General features: G+C 56.9%; 3 protein-coding genes across 7 annotated transcripts in view; all 3 read right to left on the bottom strand.

The window, feature by feature from the left end:
- On the bottom strand, positions 1-2,737 carry CRYBB2 (crystallin beta B2). Its single transcript, XM_068412389.1, has 5 exons — positions 2,668-2,737; positions 1,748-1,866; positions 837-969; positions 269-411; positions 1-169 (listed from the first exon to the last, which is right to left on the bottom strand). Exons 1-5 carry the CDS (start codon positions 2,722-2,724, stop codon positions 1-3), a joined length of 621 nt encoding a protein of 206 aa, XP_068268490.1. The 5' UTR covers positions 2,725-2,737.
- Positions 2,738-5,982: 3,245 nt separating this feature from the next.
- On the bottom strand, positions 5,983-8,649 carry CRYBB3 (crystallin beta B3). Its single transcript, XM_068412390.1, has 5 exons — positions 8,548-8,649; positions 7,142-7,260; positions 6,876-7,008; positions 6,626-6,768; positions 5,983-6,148 (listed from the first exon to the last, which is right to left on the bottom strand). Exons 1-5 carry the CDS (start codon positions 8,620-8,622, stop codon positions 5,983-5,985), a joined length of 636 nt encoding a protein of 211 aa, XP_068268491.1. The 5' UTR covers positions 8,623-8,649.
- A 6,355-nt stretch (positions 8,650-15,004) lies between these two features.
- Positions 15,005-19,788, bottom strand: part of KIAA1671 (KIAA1671 ortholog) — a 53,337-nt gene continuing 48,553 nt past the window's right edge. For 4 of the 5 annotated variants that reach the window (XM_068412679.1, XM_068412683.1, XM_068412680.1 and 1 more), the window contains 5 exons: positions 19,030-19,204; positions 17,552-17,679; positions 17,083-17,222; positions 16,846-16,928; positions 15,005-16,122 (listed from right to left, as the gene is read on the bottom strand). In XM_068412679.1, the coding sequence (XP_068268780.1) occupies positions 16,850-16,928; positions 17,083-17,222; positions 17,552-17,679; positions 19,030-19,204 (522 nt within the window). In that variant the 3' untranslated portion in view covers positions 15,005-16,122; positions 16,846-16,849. Of the gene's footprint in view, positions 16,123-16,710; positions 16,929-17,082; positions 17,223-17,551; positions 17,680-19,029; positions 19,205-19,788 lie in introns of all 5 variants that reach the window. The other variant, XR_011049206.1, reaches the window with a different exon arrangement.

Here is a 19,788-nt window from a genome sequence, read left to right as displayed (position 1 = left end):
CTAGTTGGTGGGGTGGTAGGCGCCGCGCTGGTGCCACTGCATGTCCCGGATGCGCCTGACCGACTGGATCTGGGGGTGCTGGGCGCCGAAGTCTGAGCTGTCCTTGTAGTCCCCCTTTTCAAACAGGTACTGGTAGCCCCTGTAGCCGGGGTACTGGTAGCCCACCCACCTGCCGAGGCAAGCACGGGGGTCACGCGCCGTCGCCCTCACCATGGCACAGCCGAGGATGCTCCGGCATCGCCCGCGTCCCGCCAGCCCCGGTACTCACGTGCCGCTCTGCACTCGCACGGACGAGACCTTCTCCTGGTAGCCGTGGGCGTGGAAGCTGGGCACGTCGTCGTCGATGATTTCGATCTTCTTGCCGGTGAAGCTGGGGTTCTCGTACAGCACGATCTTGTGCTCCTGGCTGTCCTGCAGCGGGGAGAGCACAAACGGGGTGTCAGCGGCCGCTGGCACCCGGGGCTGGGAGAGGGGAGGGGGCAAAGCCCAGGGCTACGGGGGAACCGAGGTGAGGGGCTGGCGCTGCACGCCACCGCTCCCACCGATGTCGGGGAGCTCCGCGTCCCTCCGTCCAGCTCAGAGAGCCGGCACCCGCCGCGGGCACTGCCACACTTACCAGCAGACGTCCTCCGCTCCGGGGTCACCTGCCACTGCCCCCGTCCCCACGCCCCCTCTGACCCCCCACCGGCTCACCCCTGGGGGCCCGGGGTGAGGGTGTGCAGGAGGGGGTGCCCCTCGGCCCGCGGGGCTGGGGAGGGCGGGGGAAGGCTGGGGAAGAGTTTCTGGCTGCAGACCTTGGTCTGGCGGGTGGGTAGTGGCTGTCGGGGTGCTCTCACCACTTTGATGGGTCTCAGGGAAGTGATGCTGTCGCTTCTCCGGCTGTTGGTCCAGGAGTCCCAGCGGGGGTACTCCCCCTTCTCAAACACAAACTGCTCCCCTTTGCAGCTTGCCTGCTCGTAGCCCACCCAGCTGGAAGAGAGCAGGGCACGAGCCTCAGGAGGGGCAGAGGCGTGGGGACCGGCACCCTGGCACCGGCCCCAGCACACGCCCCTCGGCTCCCTGTTGGGAAATGGACACCAGCACCGGGGTGGGAGAGGGCAGCGGTGCCAGGGTGGGAGCGGGCAACCCTTCCCATGGATGCTCAGACGTGGTGGCCACCCATCCTTGGTGCCTGGGGACCCGCGGAGGACGGGATCACCCACACGTCCCAGTCGGGGCTGTGCTCCTCGCAGGGTGCTCCGGTTCCTGGGCGCAGCGTGGTTCCAGCCGTGGGGCGCAGGCAGGGCATCTGCCCCGACCTTCCCCAGGTGCTTTTCAGGGGTCCCCATCACCCAGAGCCCCCAGCGTGGGCAGCACAGCCCCGCTCCGGGAGCGCACGCAGGGTCAGCGGGTGCCGCCGGCAGCACCGCGCGCTGCCAAGGAGGTGCCACCCCGCCTGTGTCTGCTCCCCAAAGGACGGGCACCAAACCGGGGGCAATGCTGAGATCCATGCCCATGCCCACAGCCCACCAGCTCCCTCCCAGCTAGCAGGGCTTGGGGGGGGGAACAGCCTGCCCAGGGGACCCTGTCACCCCCTGTCACCCCCTGGCACCGGCACCCACCAGGGCGAGGCGGGGAAGCAGCACGGCAGCACCGGCTGGGTGAAATCTGCGGTGCAGGTGTCGGCAGCGGCGAGACCCCCTCCCCATCCCAGCCCTGGCCTCCCTTGCACGCACCGCCATGGCCCCCCCCAGCCCCCAGCACGTACGGTCCGGAGTGCACGAGGATGGAGCCCACTTTGTCCACGCCGGCATCCTTCAGGTTGGGGCAGGCACTGCTGAGCTCATGGCAGCGGCCCTGGAAGTTCTCCTGCTCGAAGATGGCGATCTGGAAGAGAGCGGGGACATCAGAGCGGGGGCCTCAGAGCAGGGCACGCTGCCCGGCACGGCGAGGGGGGCACACGCTGGCCCTGGCCACCGGCTCAGCACAGCCCCGCGCCTGCTGCAGCCCAGACCTCACGTTGCCCCCCAAAACCTTGACGTTGGTGGCTTTTAACGAGCCTGCTGGCACGAACCAGCATTTCCACCCCTCTGAGCACACAGCTGGTGCTCCTGGATGTCCGTGAGTCCCTACAGCACCAGCCCAGCGCCCCGGTGCTGCTCGCAGGGGGATGCCAGCGCTCACACCAGGCTTCAAGCACTGAGCACTGGCGTGAGCACTGCAGCCACCAGCGGGCACAGCGGGCATGGTGCCTGGCACGCACCAGGTATGGTGCCCAGCGCGCACCGGGGAGGCACCAGGGCAGTGCCAGGGGCAGAGAGCTGCCAGCTCAGCACCCACCTCACAGGGGAGCGGGGTGGGGGGCAGATGGAGCGGGGTCGGGGGCAGATCCGCTGTCTGCAGAGGCGGTGGGAGATGAGGAGCGGATCCGTTCCCACCCGCTCCACCTGCACCGGGACTGTGGGACACCAAAACCATCCCACACGTCTCCTGCCCCGCGCCCCGTCCCCTCGTCCCTCTGCCAATGGCTTAGCACCGCAGCCGGTGACACTCAGCACCAGCCAGGGGCACTGCGGGGTGCTGGCGAGGGGCCGTGTCCTGGCAGCTCAGCCGCTCCCCAGGGGCGTCCCGGGGGGATGATTTGGGTGCTCGGGGTGTCCCGGGCCCGCTGCAGAGTCACACACTGACCTTGGAGCCGGCTTGCTGCTGCTTGGAGGTTGGCATCTGGTGTTCGGAAGCCATCATCAGCTGGGTTACCCGCTGCCTGCGGAGGAAAACTCAGGAGGTTAAAAGCTGCCACTGAGGACGCGCCGGGGACTGTGCTCACAGCCCGCCCGGTGCTCGGTGGGTTCACCAGGGCCAGTCCCCACTCAGGGCTGCTTGGCACCACTTGCTCATGGGACAAACCCCCCCAGGCTCCAGCCCAGGTGGAGGTCCCAGCACCACACCACCCGTGCTGGGACCTGCAAAGGGTCTGCAGCCCCCGGCGAGGGGACCCGTGAGCCCAGGGCGTTCCGGGGGGAGCCCAGCCCCTGCAGCTGAGGCTTCTCCCGCTGTCCCTGCCCAGCAAGTGACAGCCCTGGTGTCCCTGTCCTAAGAGGGTGCCTGAATGGGGTGGTGGGGAGAAGCACGGGGGTCCCACCGCCAGCCCTGGCCACGTGTGTGCGTGCGGGTACGTGTGCAGGGTCCCCAGTGCCGAGCCCCCCGGCTCCGCCTGGCACAGACACCCCTGCAAAGGACCCTCGTCCCCAAGCCCAGTGGGGCCCCCGTGTCTGAGCAGGCTCCAAACCAGGTGAAAATGGCTCATTCCCAGTAAAACACAAAGTGAGATGCTCCTGCTGGGGGCTGCAGGGCCAGGACCGGCCCGGGCTCACCCCCCTGTGCGCCCACAGCCAGCTCCATGCCCTGCCCGGCGATGACAAAGGAGAGGACGATAAATAGAAAAGCCTTACCAGTTATACCAGTACCCGCTTGAGCCAGTGAAGGGCTGGGGCCGAGAGGTGGAATTTATACGGAGCCGCAGCAGGACGGTGCCAAAACTATTTACAAAATAGTTAAAGCGTGATTCAAAGTGAGACTGCTGGATTAAACCCCAAAGAAAACCCGGGTCAGCTGACCAGCCGCAGCCTTTGTCTCCCCAAACACCAAGTCGGGGAGTTATTTCATTAGCTTTCACATTCGAGCCGCCCGCTTTGTCGGGTTTGTTGGCAAGGAGATTTGGGGTTTGCATGCATCAGCCGAATGCGTGCCAAGAGCCCGGCCGGCCCGTGCAAACAAAGCGCCCGCCAGCCCTGCTTCAGGAGTTTTGGAGCCAGAGACTTTATCCCTCGGGCCAACCGGCGAGCCCAGAGCTGCTGAGCTCGGCTCTTTCCACGCCCGATAAAACCACCCTTCCAACAGCGGGCGAGCGGCTGGCTGCGCCCGGAGCCGGGGCTGCCGCGGAGGGACCCTGCGAGGCTCCTGCGCCCGGGGGGCACCACGGGAGCCCCTTCCCGCTGCTGACCCGAGGCTTCGGGGATGGGCAGGGGCAGGACGCAGAGGGGCAGCATCCTCAGCCCGAGCGCGGGGACACGTGGGTGCTCCTGCTCCAATCCCCCACCCTTTTGGGGTCGCAGCCCCCCAGGGCAGCAGGAGCAGCGGGATGGATGTTCCTCCACCACACCAGGACAAAGCCGAGCTCAGCGGCGGGGCTCAGAGCCTGGGACATGTCCCCAGGGCCAGGCTGTGCCCGGGGACGAGCTGAGGGTTAAGGGCAGCAGCAAAACCCCTTCCCCAGCCCCTTGGGGCCAGCTGACCCGGGGGGGACATGGCAGGGCTGGGGGCTGCCTTTGGCCTCAGCAGAGTGAGTTTCATGGCAGGGGGGGACACGACAACACAGACCCCGAGTCCATGGGTGCTGTGCAGCACCCGCAGCCCCCTCCCACCCCCCAGAGGAGCGGGATCCCCCTTGTCACCCCAGCAGGTGTCACACAGCACTAACGTGGCCCAGCCCTTCTGCACACACCATCTCACAGGGGTCCCGCCAGCCCCAGCCACGCGCTGCAGCCGCCCCACGGCACCTCTGGCCGCTCCCCCAGCCCTGGGACAGCCACACACAGGGTCACCTCCGCCGGGGCACTGCCACTGACCCCTGCCCTGGCAGCGACACGCGGAGGGGTCGGTCCCCACCGTCTGCAGCTGCCCCGGCTGATGGGGCGTCGTGGGGCGACCGTGCGGCTCTGCGGGACGTCACACCCCACCCCGGGTGGGTTGTGGCAGGTCGGGGTTGGGAGCAGGTGCCCCCAGCACTCCCAGCCCCGCTGCCATCCTCCTCTGTTCCCTGTGGCACTGCAGAGCGATCCAGCTGCTGCCCGCCCCATCTTCCCAGGCTAAGCCGCGGGGTCCCCAGCCCAGAGCCCCCACGGAGCTGCCCCACGTCCCAGCACCAGGCACGTGCAGCCCCGTGGCTGCCATCCAGCACACCCCAGCGAGGGGCAGACGTGGTGCTTGGCCGGCTCCTGCCAGGCTGCGGTTCCCTCCCCTTGGCTCTGCTGGGCCCCGTTTAGCTCATCTCAGCCCTGGTGAGCACGATGCCGCAGCCACCCAGGGCCCCGGCAGCCCCATGGACCATCCTGGAGGCAGCTTTTGCTGCTCGGGGCCACGCACCCCCCCCTTTAACAGCTGCAAACCGGGGCCCAAAAGGGAAAGCTCAGGAGCAGCTGTTTGGTGACGGGCACGAAGCGCTCGGGCAGCCGCGAGCCCATCTCCCGTCCCGGGCGGTCCCCGGGCACGGCCGCTGTGCCCCTGGGGGGATGCTCTGCCTGCGCGGGTGAGCAGCCGCCCAGCTCCCTGCCAGCATCCCTGGGGCACCCTGACCCCCCCTTCACACCCAGGACATCTGCCCCACGCGTCAGAGATGATCCCAGGGAGCGACACCCCCAGGGCACAGCCCTGACCCCACGGCGCGGGTCCCCCTTTGGGGTGCACCACGCCTGGCACCGCCATTCTCCACCCTCCCCACTGCTCCTGGGGCCACCCCAGCCCCACCGCCTGCCCCAAGGCTGCCTGTGCCCCCCAGGACCCCCAGCCACCCCCGTGCCCTCAGGGGACGTGCTTTGAGAAGATGCAGAGTCACGGTACAAACCCTGAGCCCACCCGTGGGGCTGGGCTGCCCCGGCGTGGGGCTCGCCTCCTCGTGCCGGCCGTGCCGCAGCATGGGGGGCTCTAGTTTGGAAACACTCGCTCCTTCCCCACGTCTGCTCTGCATGGGAGGTGCTGGGGGCACTGCCATGGCACCCACCCACCTCCCACCGTCCCCGGACCGCGGCTCCACTCACCGCAGCCCGCTACGCCCCCGACCCCAGCCCCGGACCAGGCAGGGGCCCCCGGCAGCCTCCAGCTCAGAGCTTTATTGAGGTTTTTTTGCACAGAAAAAACACCAAGGTCACAGCCTCAGCCGGCGGCATCGCATCAGCCAGCCCCGGCGCGGGCGGCAGCGGGGGCGGCGCGGGGCCGGGGCGTCCCTCAGCTGTTCTCGAAGCTGCCCCGCTGGTGCCACTGCTGGTCCCGCACGCGGCGCACGGACTGGATGAGGGGCTGGTTGGCATCCCACTCGTTCCAGTGGCGGTACTCGCCCTTCTCGAAGACGTGCTGGCGGCCCCGGTACCCGGGGTACTCGTAGCCCACCCACCTGCAGGGGACAGGGGCAGCGCTCAGCAGTGCCCCAGGGCACAGCAGCCCCCTGCCCAGGATCCCCGTCCCCCCCAGAGCCCGCGGTGGTGCCGGTGCCCACCCCAGCCACGCAGCGCTGCCCCGGGCCACTGCTCCATCCCCACCCAGTGTCACTGTGACAAGGCTGCGGCTCAGAGCCCGGGGGGGAAATGCCATGGTGGCAGGAGGGGCTGGAGGACCAGGGGGCCGTGACCCTCACACAGCCCAGGGACGCTGCCTCAGTCCCCCTCGCTCCCTGGGGAGCAGGGGAGGGTGGCAGGAGAAGGGAACAAGGGACACGATGGGCACGAGCATCATCATGGGGACAGCATGGCCGTCCCTGTTGCAGGGCCTGTGCCAGGCGTCCCTGACACCACCCCAGGGAGACCAACCACGGAGCCACGGGACAGGACCTCGTCAGGGTGTCCCTGTGTGCCCCCAGTGCCATCGTCCTTACGTTCCGTTCAGGGCCCTGACGCTGGCCACGCGGTCCTGGAAGCCGTGGGCCCAGAGGCTGGGGACGTCGTCGTCCACGATCTCCATCTTCCGCCCCGTGTAGCCCGCGTTCTCGAAGAGGTGGATCTTGTGGTCAGGGCTGTCCTGGGGGGAGGCGTGGGTCAGGGGCTGCCCCGCGTGGCCCCCATCCCCGCAGCCATGCTGTGTGTCCCCGGGGGGGGCACAGACACCCCGATGCGGCCGCTACTCACGATCTGGAGGGGGCGGACGGACATGAGGCTGTCGCTGTTGTGGCTGTTGGACCAGGAGTCCCAGCGCGGGTAGTCGCCCTTCTCCAGCACAAACCGCTCCCCGGCGAAGGCTTGCCGCTCGAAGCCCAGCCACCTGCGGGAGCAGGGGGTCGGGGACGGCACAGCCACCCCCGCACCGGGGCAGCCCCCCAGCACGAGGAGGTGGGGGATGCTCCCCCTGCGCCCCCCACCCCGGGGCTTGTCCGTCCTCCGCACCCCGGACTTACGGGCCGGACTCCACCTGGATGGAGCCCACCTTCTCCAGCTCTCTCTCGGTGATGTTGGGCAGCTCCTCGGTCAGCTCGCACCTCTTCCCCTGGAAATTCTCCAGCTCATAGATTGTGATCTAAGGTGGGGAGAGAGGCCGGGAGCTGCTGCTGCTGCCGGGGAACACCCTGCCCCGGTGCAGGACCCCCTCGGCAAAGCAAAGCACCCCGCTGCGTCCCCACTGTCCCGGCCACCCCACGCCGATGTCGCTCCTCTCCCGTGGCACAGCCGGACCCCACCACGTGCCTCTGCCCCGACACGCGGCTCCCAGGCTTTGCTCTGCAGCTGCATATTCACCAGAGATGTTTGCTCGGTAACACACAGGCTGATATTTCATCCGCAACAGGCTGAAAACAAGGTGACCGGCTCAAACACAGCATTGAAAACGCAGAGGGTTTGTGCTGAGAGACCTCCAGGGTCGTGGGCCGCGGTCTCCTGCCCCCAGCCCGGTCACGGCCCGTCCTTTCCTTCTCACTGCTCCCCCCAGATCCACTCGTTCCCCTGGCCTGGCCTGGAACAAACTCATTTTTCAGCATTTCCCTCTAAACCCCACCAGGTGCAGCGAGCCCAACGCCTCCCTGGGGCATCCCGCTCTCGGCTGAGCTGCGGGACGAGCCCGAGCCAGGGCCAGCACCCAGAGCGCGGCGGGGAGCAGGGCCCAGGGTGCCCGGCGCGGTTCGGGGACCAGGAGGGTCTGCACGGCAGCCAGGCTGCACCCCCCAGCCCCTGCCCTAAGGGGTCCCAGCTGCAACCCCTGAGCCCAGGACAAGGGCAGAGCCTCCTGCAGATGGGGGGTATCGAGGGGTGGAGGTGGCACCCGTGTCCTCAGGAGCTTCTTGCCACCCCAGAGCAACACACAGCACCTCTTTACCCCACCCATAGGATCCACTCCCCCCTCCAGCCTTCCCCGGCTCCCCGAGCTGCGCGAAGGGCTGCGCCCATGGCAGCACCCACAGCTGATTTACCTCGCACCGACCTACAAGCGTAAGAATTATAACCTAAAAAAAACATATAAGGAATTCTACTGCTCGAACCTCCAGCCGACCCCTGCCGTGACGGGGTGTGTCACCTCCCGGACTGCACACCAGAGCACCAGGCAAACGCACCCGGCAGCCACAAGCGCAGCGAGCAGCGTCTCCTCCTGCCAGGCAGCAGCAAAGCCCCCGGCCGCAGCCTCCCTCCCTCCCTCCCGGGGCACAGATTTATCAGAGCGGTGACACGACCGTAGCTGCCGTGCCAGGAGAGCCAGAGGCCGCTTCCTTCCCCCATACAACCCGCAGCTTTGGCACCGGTACCAGCCTGGTACATGCGCGGTGACCTACGGCATCGCCCAGAGCCCATCCGTAACCAGTTGCCCCCAGTATACCTTGTAACTGGGACCTTGCTCGCCAGCACCCTCCCCAGTCGCCATCTGCTCGGGGGGACTTTGCTGCTCAGTCATTGTGCCTGGAAAACCCAAAGCGCAGGAGGTTAAAACAGCATCACTTTTACGCGAGGTACCAGCCTTTAAATTATAAAGTGCTGCAGAGAGTAGAAAAGATGAAGCTGCCGTGGGGACAGGTAGCAAAATCCCATACAGCTCCCCCGAAAGCAGCAGCTGTAAACGCTGGGGATGCCCAGGCCAGAAGGAAGCGCTCCGTTATCCATCCTCCTCTCCCTCCTGCATCCTCACCCGGGCATCACCGTGGGGCCAGCGAGCCCACGACCGAGCCAAGCCGCCTTCCAAGTGCCACAGGCTCCCTCTCCGAGCCCGGGCAGCTCGCCCAGCGCTCACTAAACTCACGTCTAAGAGCCTGTCCTTCGTCTCCAGCAGGAATTTGCCGGGTTTCTGCCTCCAGCTGCTGCCATTGCCCCACTAATGTAACCCCAACCGCTCCACTGGCTGGTGGGACAGCAGCGGGACCCTCTCCTTGCTCTCCAGGAACTTCTCACCAAGTTCCTGCTCAAATAGGAAGCCCCGTCTGCTCCCGCCCCACTAACGCACGGGGTGGTCAAGAGGTTAATAGGAGATGAATAAAAGAAACCGCCTTCGACCAGCGTCCTCAACCAAAGCCCCGCAGCGTCACTTCTCGCCAAGCATCAGCCAGACACTCGCTGTAGCGAGACCTCAGCTCAGATGTGCTGATTCTTTTTTCTCAAGCCCCTTCCAGTGCCGCCACCGCCACCTCTCCCGGCGTGGTTCCGCTCTGCCGGCCGGCGCGGGCGGCCCCGCTATTTATGGGTTGCTTCTGAACAGAACAGCACATTATTTGGACGCTGAGGCAGCAGCTGCGTCTACTGAATTCCATCCGTGAGATTTCATCTCAATAGCGCGGGCTCGCAGCGCGCTATGGAAACGTTATTCAGATTTCTCCCGGCGGTCCCTTAAAAATGTGCCACTCGATTTACAGAAGATTAACGTCAAAATTCACATCAGCACGTTCACGCCGCTTCTTGCCAGGTTCTCTGGAAAACTCTCCCATCAGCAGTTACCGGGGGGGGTTGAGCTGAGAACCCGAGCACAGCGCACAGCAACAGAACGGGCAAAATATTGACAGCTTGTGCGGGCTCGAACGCAAGATGAGACACGGGGCCGGTGTCAGCCCTGAAACCACGGCAGAGCAGGACTGGAACTCAAGATTCACGTTCTCACCTCGCAGCCTTGGCCCTTACCAGGACAGTTTTCCCCATCAAGTCCCTTTTCCTACTTTGCATCCCAGTTCACCCCTCCCTGCACACACTGCCCTGGGCCCGAGAAGCCCAACAGGGTCCCTCAGGAGCCTCGTGTGTGGGTTGATCCGTCTTTCCAGGCAAAGCACGCTCCAGCGTGCCATGTCCAGTCTTTTCTTAAACCCCTCCAGAGGTGGTGACTCCACCACCTCCCTGGGCAGCCCCTTCCAATGGCTAATGACCCTTGCTGAGAAGAAATGCTTCCTCATGTCCAACCTGAACCTCCCCTGGCCAAGCTTGAGGCTGTGTCCTCTTGTCCTAGCGCTGGTTGCCTGGGAGAAGAGGCCGACTCCCACTGCGCTACAACCTCCCTCCAGGTAGTTGTAGACTGCACTAAGGTCACCTCTGAGCCTCCTCTTCTCCAGGCTAAACACCCCCAGCTCCCTCAGCCGTTCCTCATAGGTCAGACCCTCCAGACCCTTCCCCAGCTTGGTCGCCCTCCTCTGGACTCGCTCCAACACCTCAACACCTTGAAGTGCGGGGATACTTTCTGCTGAAATGGAAGTACTTTCCATTCAGTGCTGCTCTCACGGGGCTTTCTACGTGCTCTTAGCATGTCTTGAAACCCTATGCATGAAACAGTGACCAAAATCACCACAGAGCTCCTCTCCTGGGCCAGGCTGGCCAAACGGTCCGTCCCCAACAGGCTCCTTTCACCACTGCCCATCGTTGCCGTTTCTGGTGAAGGACAAGACACGCCACCCCCGAGGGAGCCCTGCATTCCCCGTGGTCCCGGGGGTGGGATGGCGCTCTCGGCAATGCAAAGCCAACACGACGCGCAGCCGGCAGCGCTGGGCAGCTCAACAGCAGTTGTTGTCACTTGGCAAACGACCTTTCGTAGCACAGAGGCCCCAGCACGGACAGCGGTTGGATTCAGCCCGTTTTTATTGCGGTTCCTTTTCACATTTTCATCTTTTCTTTAAATACGAAACTGCTCGGCTGTAAAATATAAAACCACTTGTGTACAGGAGGGCTCAAAGGGGAGCACGGAATGGTAATTTGCCTTTTTTACCCAACACAATAGCAGCTGTTTTCAACAGATCAGAAATGCAGAATTTTTCCTTGCCAGCGTCCCCGTTACGCTCCGCTCGGTGGCGGCTGCCGTGCCCGTGCCTCCTCCTTTCCCGAACTCACGGAGGCTGCACGTTGATAAGGCACTTGCAAAACCATGACAGAAGGGGCACTAGATCTCATCGATCTGTTTTCCTGACAAAACTCAATTTCCTTTTGCTGTCAGTCCCTTAAATCCCTTTGAGAAATGCTTACACTACAGTGTTAGAAAATACATTAATATCTGGTAAAGCTGAACTTGAATCACAATTGCACAGTACACGGCAGCCAGAATATCTTCATTACTTAGGAAACTAGTACAAAATATTTTCTACAGCACAATGTATTTATTGTGTGACCCATATTTACACACTCTATGAGGCTCTCTGGACCGATATAAAACTTTTATCTATACAATAGCTCCTTTAAAAACAGGCTCGATACCATCATCTTTAATGGTGATAAGAATCAGAAGTTATCTCAGATGGTGTTTTTGTGAGAATCTGTCGTGCCAAGAGGATGGCCGCGGGAGGGGAGCGGCACTCGCCATGACCAGCTCTTTCTGACCCACCTCGGAAGGGATGCCCACCATCCGCCCAGCACCAGCGCGGGCAGAACTACGCTGGACCAGAGGCTCCTGGACGCTGCAGTCCCAGGTGAGAGGCCTCAGAACATTGTATCCCCAAATCCACGTGAAAGCTCCAGGGGGGCTGGTTTCTGCCCCAAAAGCCCTGTCCTCCCAAAGCCACCTCTGCTCCTTTCATTCACGGGAGGATGGAGATGCACACCTCAGGAGTGCAGAGATGAGAACACAACCGTTTGCTTTTCCTTCACACCATTTCTGCCTGAGGACAGCGAGACCCCCAGCCCCGGCCCTCACCCCGAAGGCAGGGGCTGGGTGACTTACCCAACGCGCCCTCCGCACCTCGGACCCGGCGTGGGCTGCAGGCGGCTTCGCCGTGTCCACACCGTGGGCCTGGGCAAGCGTCCTTCGGGAAGGTGAAGACCAATCTCTGGCCAACAGCACCTTCTTCACGTGAGCACAGTTATGGCAACAACACTATGCCGCTACTGGAATAGTTTGTTTCACCCACGGGGGTGGCTTGGCAAGAGCAGGAGGTGCTGCAGACGCGGCTCCAGGAGCTCCTGCACCTGGATGCACCTTCTGTGAAGAGCCACACTGTGCAGCAGCACGCTGGGACTCCCATCCCCCAGCGAAACGAGCCATCCCAGGAGAACGTGTGGGTTTACTGTCCAAGTTCGGTATCTGCAGTGAGCGATCAGCAAGCCCCTTCCACCACGCCACGTGTGGACACACGGCCATCTCCCAAAATACCCTATCAACCCACTTTAGTTTTTCCCCAGCCCAGCCCAGTCCACGCTGGTGATCCTGCCCCCTCCACGCACCCTGACACACGCTCACAGCGTATCTGGGCAGGGACCCCCGGAGCTCCGCACACGCGGTTCCTCTGGCTCCAGAGATCACGTCACGTGTGTGCCCAGGACACGCTCGCTTCCCACGTGCACTAACACCACGGGCAATAACGCTGTAGCATCAGCACCAGATTTTTTTCATAGTAAGGGGAAAAAGGTGTAAGACAGAAGCGCCTTTCACAGGGGCGCAGACTTAAGTGTTGTATTTAAAACTATTTATATGATATTTGTCTTAGAACTGATCCCCACTAAGGCGTTTCGGTGTGTCAGCTCTCCATGTAACACCGTGACATCAAACCACATCCTCAGTTTAATACCCACGTCTTGGTGTGTCTGCACCAGTAGTAAAGGTCACAAACAAACCGATGCTGCTGCTCCAGGTGACAGGGACAATGAGCACTTTGCATTTAACAGTTTCCCAATAATTGTTTGCAAACAACGAAGAGGGTGAAGCAAACTGTTGTGCGACCAAAAGGTGGGGTGGGTAATTCCTACAGGGCCTCTTCATAAAAAGGTTTCAGACTTCACAGGCCGAAGAACAGGAACGTTGCCTCTTTCTCCACAGGAAGTAAAACCAAAGCAGCAAGACTCTGAGCAGCTACCCAAATTAAAGGGCTCAAATTAAAGCTACACGGACCTTAAAAAGGTGAATTTGCAAACAGAAAAATAAAAAGGAAGAAATCTGCAATTGGGGATTCCAATTAGAAGAAACAGAATGGCTGAGTAACTCCTCAAACAGAGGGAGGATTCCTCCTCCTCAGAGGAGAGTGCAACCAGAAATGAGGTGTTTCCAAACTCCCCCAACCACGTCCCTTCACTGTTAAAGAACATCACGCTACTGACGCAGCTTTTTAAGCAAGAAAAAAAGCTGAGCAGCTGTAAGAGAAGGGACGAGGGCAATGCTCTCCACGGGGAGGGCCAGGATCTCCCCCACGTTGGTTATTACTCACACACTTCTGGGACCAGAGTTGAAACCTGCTCTAAGGTTCCAGGGATGAATGAACAAGCTTAGCTGACGAAGCTAAGAGCTCGCTCCCATCTCGTATTAACAGCAAAAAAAGTACGTGGCCACAAAAGTGTAAAAAAAAAAAAAAAAAAATCAAACATTATTTGGAATTAAAATAGAATTATATAAAGTGTATTACAGTATGTTCTATCATTTCAGAAGTAATAACATATTTTTATATCTTTTATTACATAGTGATAACCTGAAGAGAAAGAATAGATATTTAATCCATGTACAATATAAAGAAATGATAGAGCAGAAAAAACACTTTCCCATTCAACCACATTCTAAAGATGCTTTTTAATTAGACATTTAAGCATTAAACATTTCTCAGTAGTAGGTTAAACTACTAAATACAGTAAGTTTCAGTGCATTGTCCAAGCAGATGTGGAAATGCATACACATTCAAGGGGCTTCGTGGAAACCTGGTGTTAATCCCCTCCGTTTCCCCAGACACAAACGCTGCAGTTACACAATTTCTGGCCTTCATTTATTAGGCCAAGAACCAGTAAATCCACGGTAACGCAACGCTGCCAACCTGCTGAACGCAAAAATCAAGCCTGTGTAAATATTCAGGGGGAATTTACCTGATTTCTAGGTGCTGTTTAACGCCAGCCCCACCTCCTCTGGGGACCGGTGAGGAAAGCAATCCCCGCTCCCCTCTCCCACCTCCGAGCTGCTGCTCGGGGCTGGCCGACGCGCGCGTCGCACGCGGTTACACCTGATGGTACCCTCGAGCGCTGCCGTGAAAAACACACCCCAAAAGACACGTATGCAAAGCTTATCTTAGAGTCGCCTTTTCCACCATCATCTAAAGAGAAGGGAAGAAGAAAATATGTGCAACGTTTTAAAATCAGCTAAGAGCAGCTCTTGAACAGTCCGGGCCACGGCATCCACGGGGAAGCCCATCGCCCACCGCCCAGGGTTACAGCCACAGAGAAGCTGGGCACAAATCCTGGGGGATCAGTTCGTAACTGGCAGCAGAAGGGGCTGTAAAACTGTAACGGTGGCAACAGCTCTGATGTGAGACAGGGCAGAGCAGCAAGGAAGGATTTTTACATCAGAGAAATGTATTTGTTTCATCTCCGTAAGTACAGGGAGCTGCTACTGGGAGATGGAGACGCGCATATGGGACGTGCCTCCTGACCCGCTGCTGCGACTTCCTATGAGCAGACGGGGACCGAAAATCACCTCGCCTGCGACTCCTCCACGGGGAGAATTGGCACGTGGTTTTGGCAGCTACAAGCTCGACAGACAGCAGCCCCGGCGTGCCGCTCCGGCGAGCGGATGCGCCGTTGGGGTAACCCCACGTACATCGAGCTTCCCAAAATGCTGATTATTAAAAAAAAAAATAAAAAAAGGAAAATGAGTTCAAGTGCTGGTGCTTTATCTTTAATCTCTAGAGAAGCCCATCAGCAGGACACGGGAAGCCCAAGGCGAGGGCACCGGGGCAGGAGAGCTCCGCATTCACTTTGCTTTTCCACGTTGCTGCTCTCTTAGTCGAGCTGAGAGGAATACTGACGTGAGGGGACAACCTCCCCCGCTGGGCTGCACTTTTAAAGGTTTACTGAAAAGAGCACTTATTTGGGGGAAGAATAAAGTATGTCTGAAATGGACACTTGGCTGATTTCAGAATCTGTATTCAAAGATATCAATGTATTTGAGATATTAGTGGCATTCATAACACCCCCGTTATGCATGAGAGATCTATATCGCTATTATAACATCACTCTTACCAAAAGAAGAAAATCATCTGAGAAACTGAAGATCACATTTAGGTTATCCCACAAAATCAGCATAAAAATAAAAACTTAAACCTGGTATTTACAGATTAACGAATAAAAATAAGAAGTGGGACTATCCAAACTGCTATTAAAGTGACATTCAACAATTAACTGGAACCCTGATATGAGTGTAACATCCTCCCGCTTCCCTTCCTTTTTTGTTATAAAAACAGTATTTACATTTTTTTTTAAAGAGAACTGGTTGACATTATTGCTTGATCCTTTTTTAGGAAAGACATTCCGATGAAGCAATTATTCCACATGCCGACAAAACACAGAATATACCATTTCAAGAGTGACAAAAGTTAACATTTTGTTCATCTAAAAATTATATTCATCTGCTAGGTCAGCAGATCACATGTAAATATAAGCCAATCAAAAATACATTTTACAAAAAATAATCAAGTTTCCTTTTTCAATATGGCAGTAAACATAATTTGTTCGTTCACTCTCACCTTCCACAAACTTCATTCTAAATAGGAGCTGACTATTTTTTCACAAAAAAAAAAAAAAAAGATAAATTTGATTAAAATTGTTATTTTCATAAGCAAACACAAAGCCCAGCCTTACACCTGACCTGCCTACCCAACGTCATCCCTCCGAGCTGCTGGACACCTCCGCAGCCGTGTCGTCGTTGTTGAGCAGGAAGGGGGCTTGGCTGGAGCACAGCTCTCCTGGACCAACTTTACAACCTTCCAAGGCTTTCTCAAGTGCTAACTACGAACCGCTGGTCCCCTTCCAGGCGGGCCTGAAGTGACCGTCCTCCCGTATCCGAACGGACACAGCTTTGTATTTGACTATGAATATTAAGCAGCTTTCTCCACGAAACAGGAAGGCACCATGCACATAGCAGTTGAGGCAGGAAGCAAACAGCAGCAACATGACGTGTGAATTTTAGGTTCAGATGGGTTAAGGCTTCTGTTAAACTTCTTTATCTTCTTCTAGTTCGAACCACTACCTGGAAAGAAAAAACAGAAGCACTTCAAGAAAGATGTTGAGGTGTTGGAGCGAGTCCAGAGGAGGGCAACCAAGCTGGTGAAGGGTCTGCAGGGTCTGACCTACGAGGAATGGCTGAGGGAGCTGGGGGTGTTTAGCCTGGAGAAGAGGAGGCTCAGAGGTGACCTTAGTGCAGTCTACAACTACCTGAAGGGAGGTTGTAGCAGAGTGGGAGCTGGCCTCTTCTCCCAGGCAACCAGCGATAGGACAAGAGGACACAGCCTCAAGCTTGGCCAGGGGAGGGTCAGGTTGGACATTAGGAAGCATTTCTTCTCAGCAAGGGTCATTAGCCATTGGAAGGGGCTGCCCAGGGAGGTGGTGAAGTCCCCATCTCTGGAGGGGTTTAAGAAAAGCCTGGACATGGCACTTAGTGCCCTGGTCTAGTTGCCATGGTGGTGTGAGGGCAATGGTTGGACTCGGTGAGCCCAGAGGGCTCTTCCAACCTCATTGATTCTGTGATTCTGTAATGGTACGACACGGTCAAGCAAGCAGTCAGACCCCTCTCGGGGGTCTGCCTCAGCACAGAGTTACTTTACATTCCCGGGTGGACCTTTCACAGTAAGGCTGCTCCAAGGTTTATGCTTGCAGAGCTGTTCTGCTGACACGTGAAGGAAACATTTTCCACGTGTGCTTTGATCGCTGCACACTTGCACGTCGCAAAGCCCCTCGCTCTGTCCGGAGGTACCTTTTCAAACCTGATTCTCATAATGGCTCTGTCTCTTCTTTGCTTTCAGCTCCTTCAGCCACTGAGGAGACTTTTCTTCTGACCTAAGATATAAAACAGCACTCTTTATTCTTTAATTATGAAAACTCATTACAGAAACAAACAAAAAAGAAATCTACAATTCCCCCCACCTTGTGTTATTTTTTTCCCCACCAAATGGGTATTAGCATCTTGCTGGCACTGGGGGAAGGCTCTCACCTGTCCTCCCTCTCTACACTGGAGGGCAGCACTCTGCTACCAGGAGTTCCAAGCTGCGGTTGTGGCTTAGGGGATTTGAACAGCTGAGCAGAACTTACTTCACCAGGACTCTCAGACCCTTGTCTTTTCCGCAGTTGAGCCTAAAAAATAAAAATAAAGAGCTCCTTTTTAAGGCAGCGTTCAGACTTTTTTGGAATGCAAACCAAATCACTCGGATTTATAAAACCAAAAAGATCCACGCCTGAAATGAGGGAAGGGGTTCCTTACAAACCTATGCAGTTTTGAAAGCATATTTGTCATTGCAAAGCTAATTTTTTTCCAAATCACTTAATATTTCTAGCCAAGATTTAAAACTCAGAAAGATAACTGCAAGGGCTTCCTACACATCACACCCAGATCCCCCAGACACAGTGGTCATCTCCAGCAGAGCTCCTAGCACCACTCCTAGACGTGTCCTGCCCTTGTTCACCTTGAGAACAGAGTGGTCCATGCCGGGAAACACGGGGAGCCTCTGAGCTTGTACAGAAGGCGATCTCGCAGTGTGCTGTGCCTTGTCTTCCTCATCAGAATCTTCCTGTTGCATAGTTTTCTTCTCTTCTAAATAATTGTTTAAAAAAAAATGCAGAGGGGGGAAAAAACATTAGTTGACAGGCTTTTCATCTCTACCTTGTTCTAGATCTCTCCTTCCATTCAACAATGTATTAGCAGTAATCACACACCACACGACTGGGTTCAACGCTTCCACAGAGATCAAAGCAGCATATGAAGTGCTCAGCAAGAGGAAGATTTCTCGCTGACAAGAGATGAGGGAGCAGAAGGTACTCCTAATTTAATGAATGTTGCTGCTTCCAAACATCTCACATTCTGTGATCAACTGAGATGAATTTAGATGGGAAGAGACATCTCAAAGTTATCTGGTCCCTCCCCTGCATCCTGCAAGGAAGGATGCCATGGCATGGTCGCCTTTACGTCCACTGGGTCCTTAGTCAATAATTACACTCCCACTTCCAGCACAGCATTCCTTATCAAGGTAAGTCTTCAAACTATTTTAGGTTTGTTAGAGCTGCACCAAAGCAACCACCACACTGGTAACAGTCTTCCCATTGATTAGGAGGCTATGGAAGAGATCAGTTTGATCATTCTCCCCTATACTCACAGGCTTTAAGGGAAAGCAGCAATGGCAGCTCACAACACTGACGTTTTTAATAGGTCCCCTCAGTTACAAACACATCACCAGCCTCTCCCAGCTGCAACACCAATAACTCCTCCGCTCAGAGAGTATCAAAAGGGTATCTGCAGCGTGTATCACCATAGCACCAAAGAGCTGCAGGTACTAAATCATGGACCTATAACAAGTGTGTGCATTAAACCGTTCATTCACTTCCACAACAAGGGTTTTCAATGCCTGATGCATTCCCTTATGGCATCCCAAGGAACAGGAGGGGGACATTTTTAATAGAATGGATTTGAAGGAGTTGATTTATCCTTAACCAGGCCTCCTCAGTGCTGTAGTGCTTACAGGTGCTAGAAAGAAAGAATATTTATGAATACCTACACAATATGAACAATTACAGTTGCTCTTATCAATAACACATGGACTTAGATATAAAGAATGTGCTAGAGAAGGCCTCCAACTGCAGCAGTTTCTAAACTCAGTATTTTCTAAGCAAACAGAATCCTCTGAAGTCAGCAGCCAGCAGCTAAAGGAGATGCATCAAAGCTCTCCTTCGCCCTGGTCTTCTGTAGGTCTGGCTACTGCGGCTGCCCTCACCCCGAAGGCTCCAGGGAATGGAGGGGAAGACTTGATTCAGAGCATGACCCAGAGGTGGGAGAAGGAAACTGCTGCTAAACCTTGATGCAACTTCAGGTATGTGACACCCTTCAGAAATTCCTGCCCTCACAACCAAAGTTGATTACAGCTAATTATTTCAGATGGTTGAGGGATACCTGTGGAATCTTTAAACATCCAGGTATTATCTGGTTCTTCCGTCAAAGAAAATCTGTTTTCAAACTCTGTCCCTCTGCTTCTTCTGAGAGAGTGGGAAATGGGAGCCCGGCGGCGCCTCTTCTTGCTGAGCTGTACACGGGTTTTCAGCGCACTGGAGTCCAGAATAGTGGTTTGCTATAAAAAGAAACAAAGCCTTTACTTTCAGCCAGCCTGAAAATAAGTCACCTCCTCCATAATGATTTCCCAACCTACTTTAAAGCATTAACCCATTCAGTTTAATTAAACTATATATATTTGCCTGATTATTATTCTTGTAGTTACTTAAAAACTACATTAAAGAGAATTTATGATGGGGATATGTTACATTGTGGCTAACTGGGTGCAACGCTGGTTCTTTGATCTCTCTTGGCTGTGGATGTCCGATCTGCATGAATTATTTTCACTAAATTAATAAAAATAACTGTAATAAATAGGATTTGGGTTCCTAGAGTGTTTTAAGAACACAAGTGTTGCTAGCTAGTAAGAGCTGAAGGCCAATAAGACGACTGGGATCTAAAAAGAGCAACTGCACAACGTTCTCTTGCAGGAGGTGCTGTAATTGCATTGTCCTGGCGGGTTGCCATCCACAGAAATTTCAAGCCGCTCACCAGCAACAAGGAGTCTGCAAGTTAAGTGCCACAGCATTCAGAGAATTTCTGTGATCAGTCATTTCAAACACATCCATCCCTGTGCAGGACCACAAGGCAATAACGTTTACA

The sequence above is a fragment of the Nyctibius grandis genome, chromosome 14 (assembly GCF_013368605.1).
Source record: "Nyctibius grandis isolate bNycGra1 chromosome 14, bNycGra1.pri, whole genome shotgun sequence".
In the NCBI taxonomy this organism is placed as follows: Eukaryota; Metazoa; Chordata; class Aves; order Nyctibiiformes; family Nyctibiidae; genus Nyctibius; species Nyctibius grandis.
This window is presented reverse-complemented; position numbering and strand designations above follow the sequence as displayed.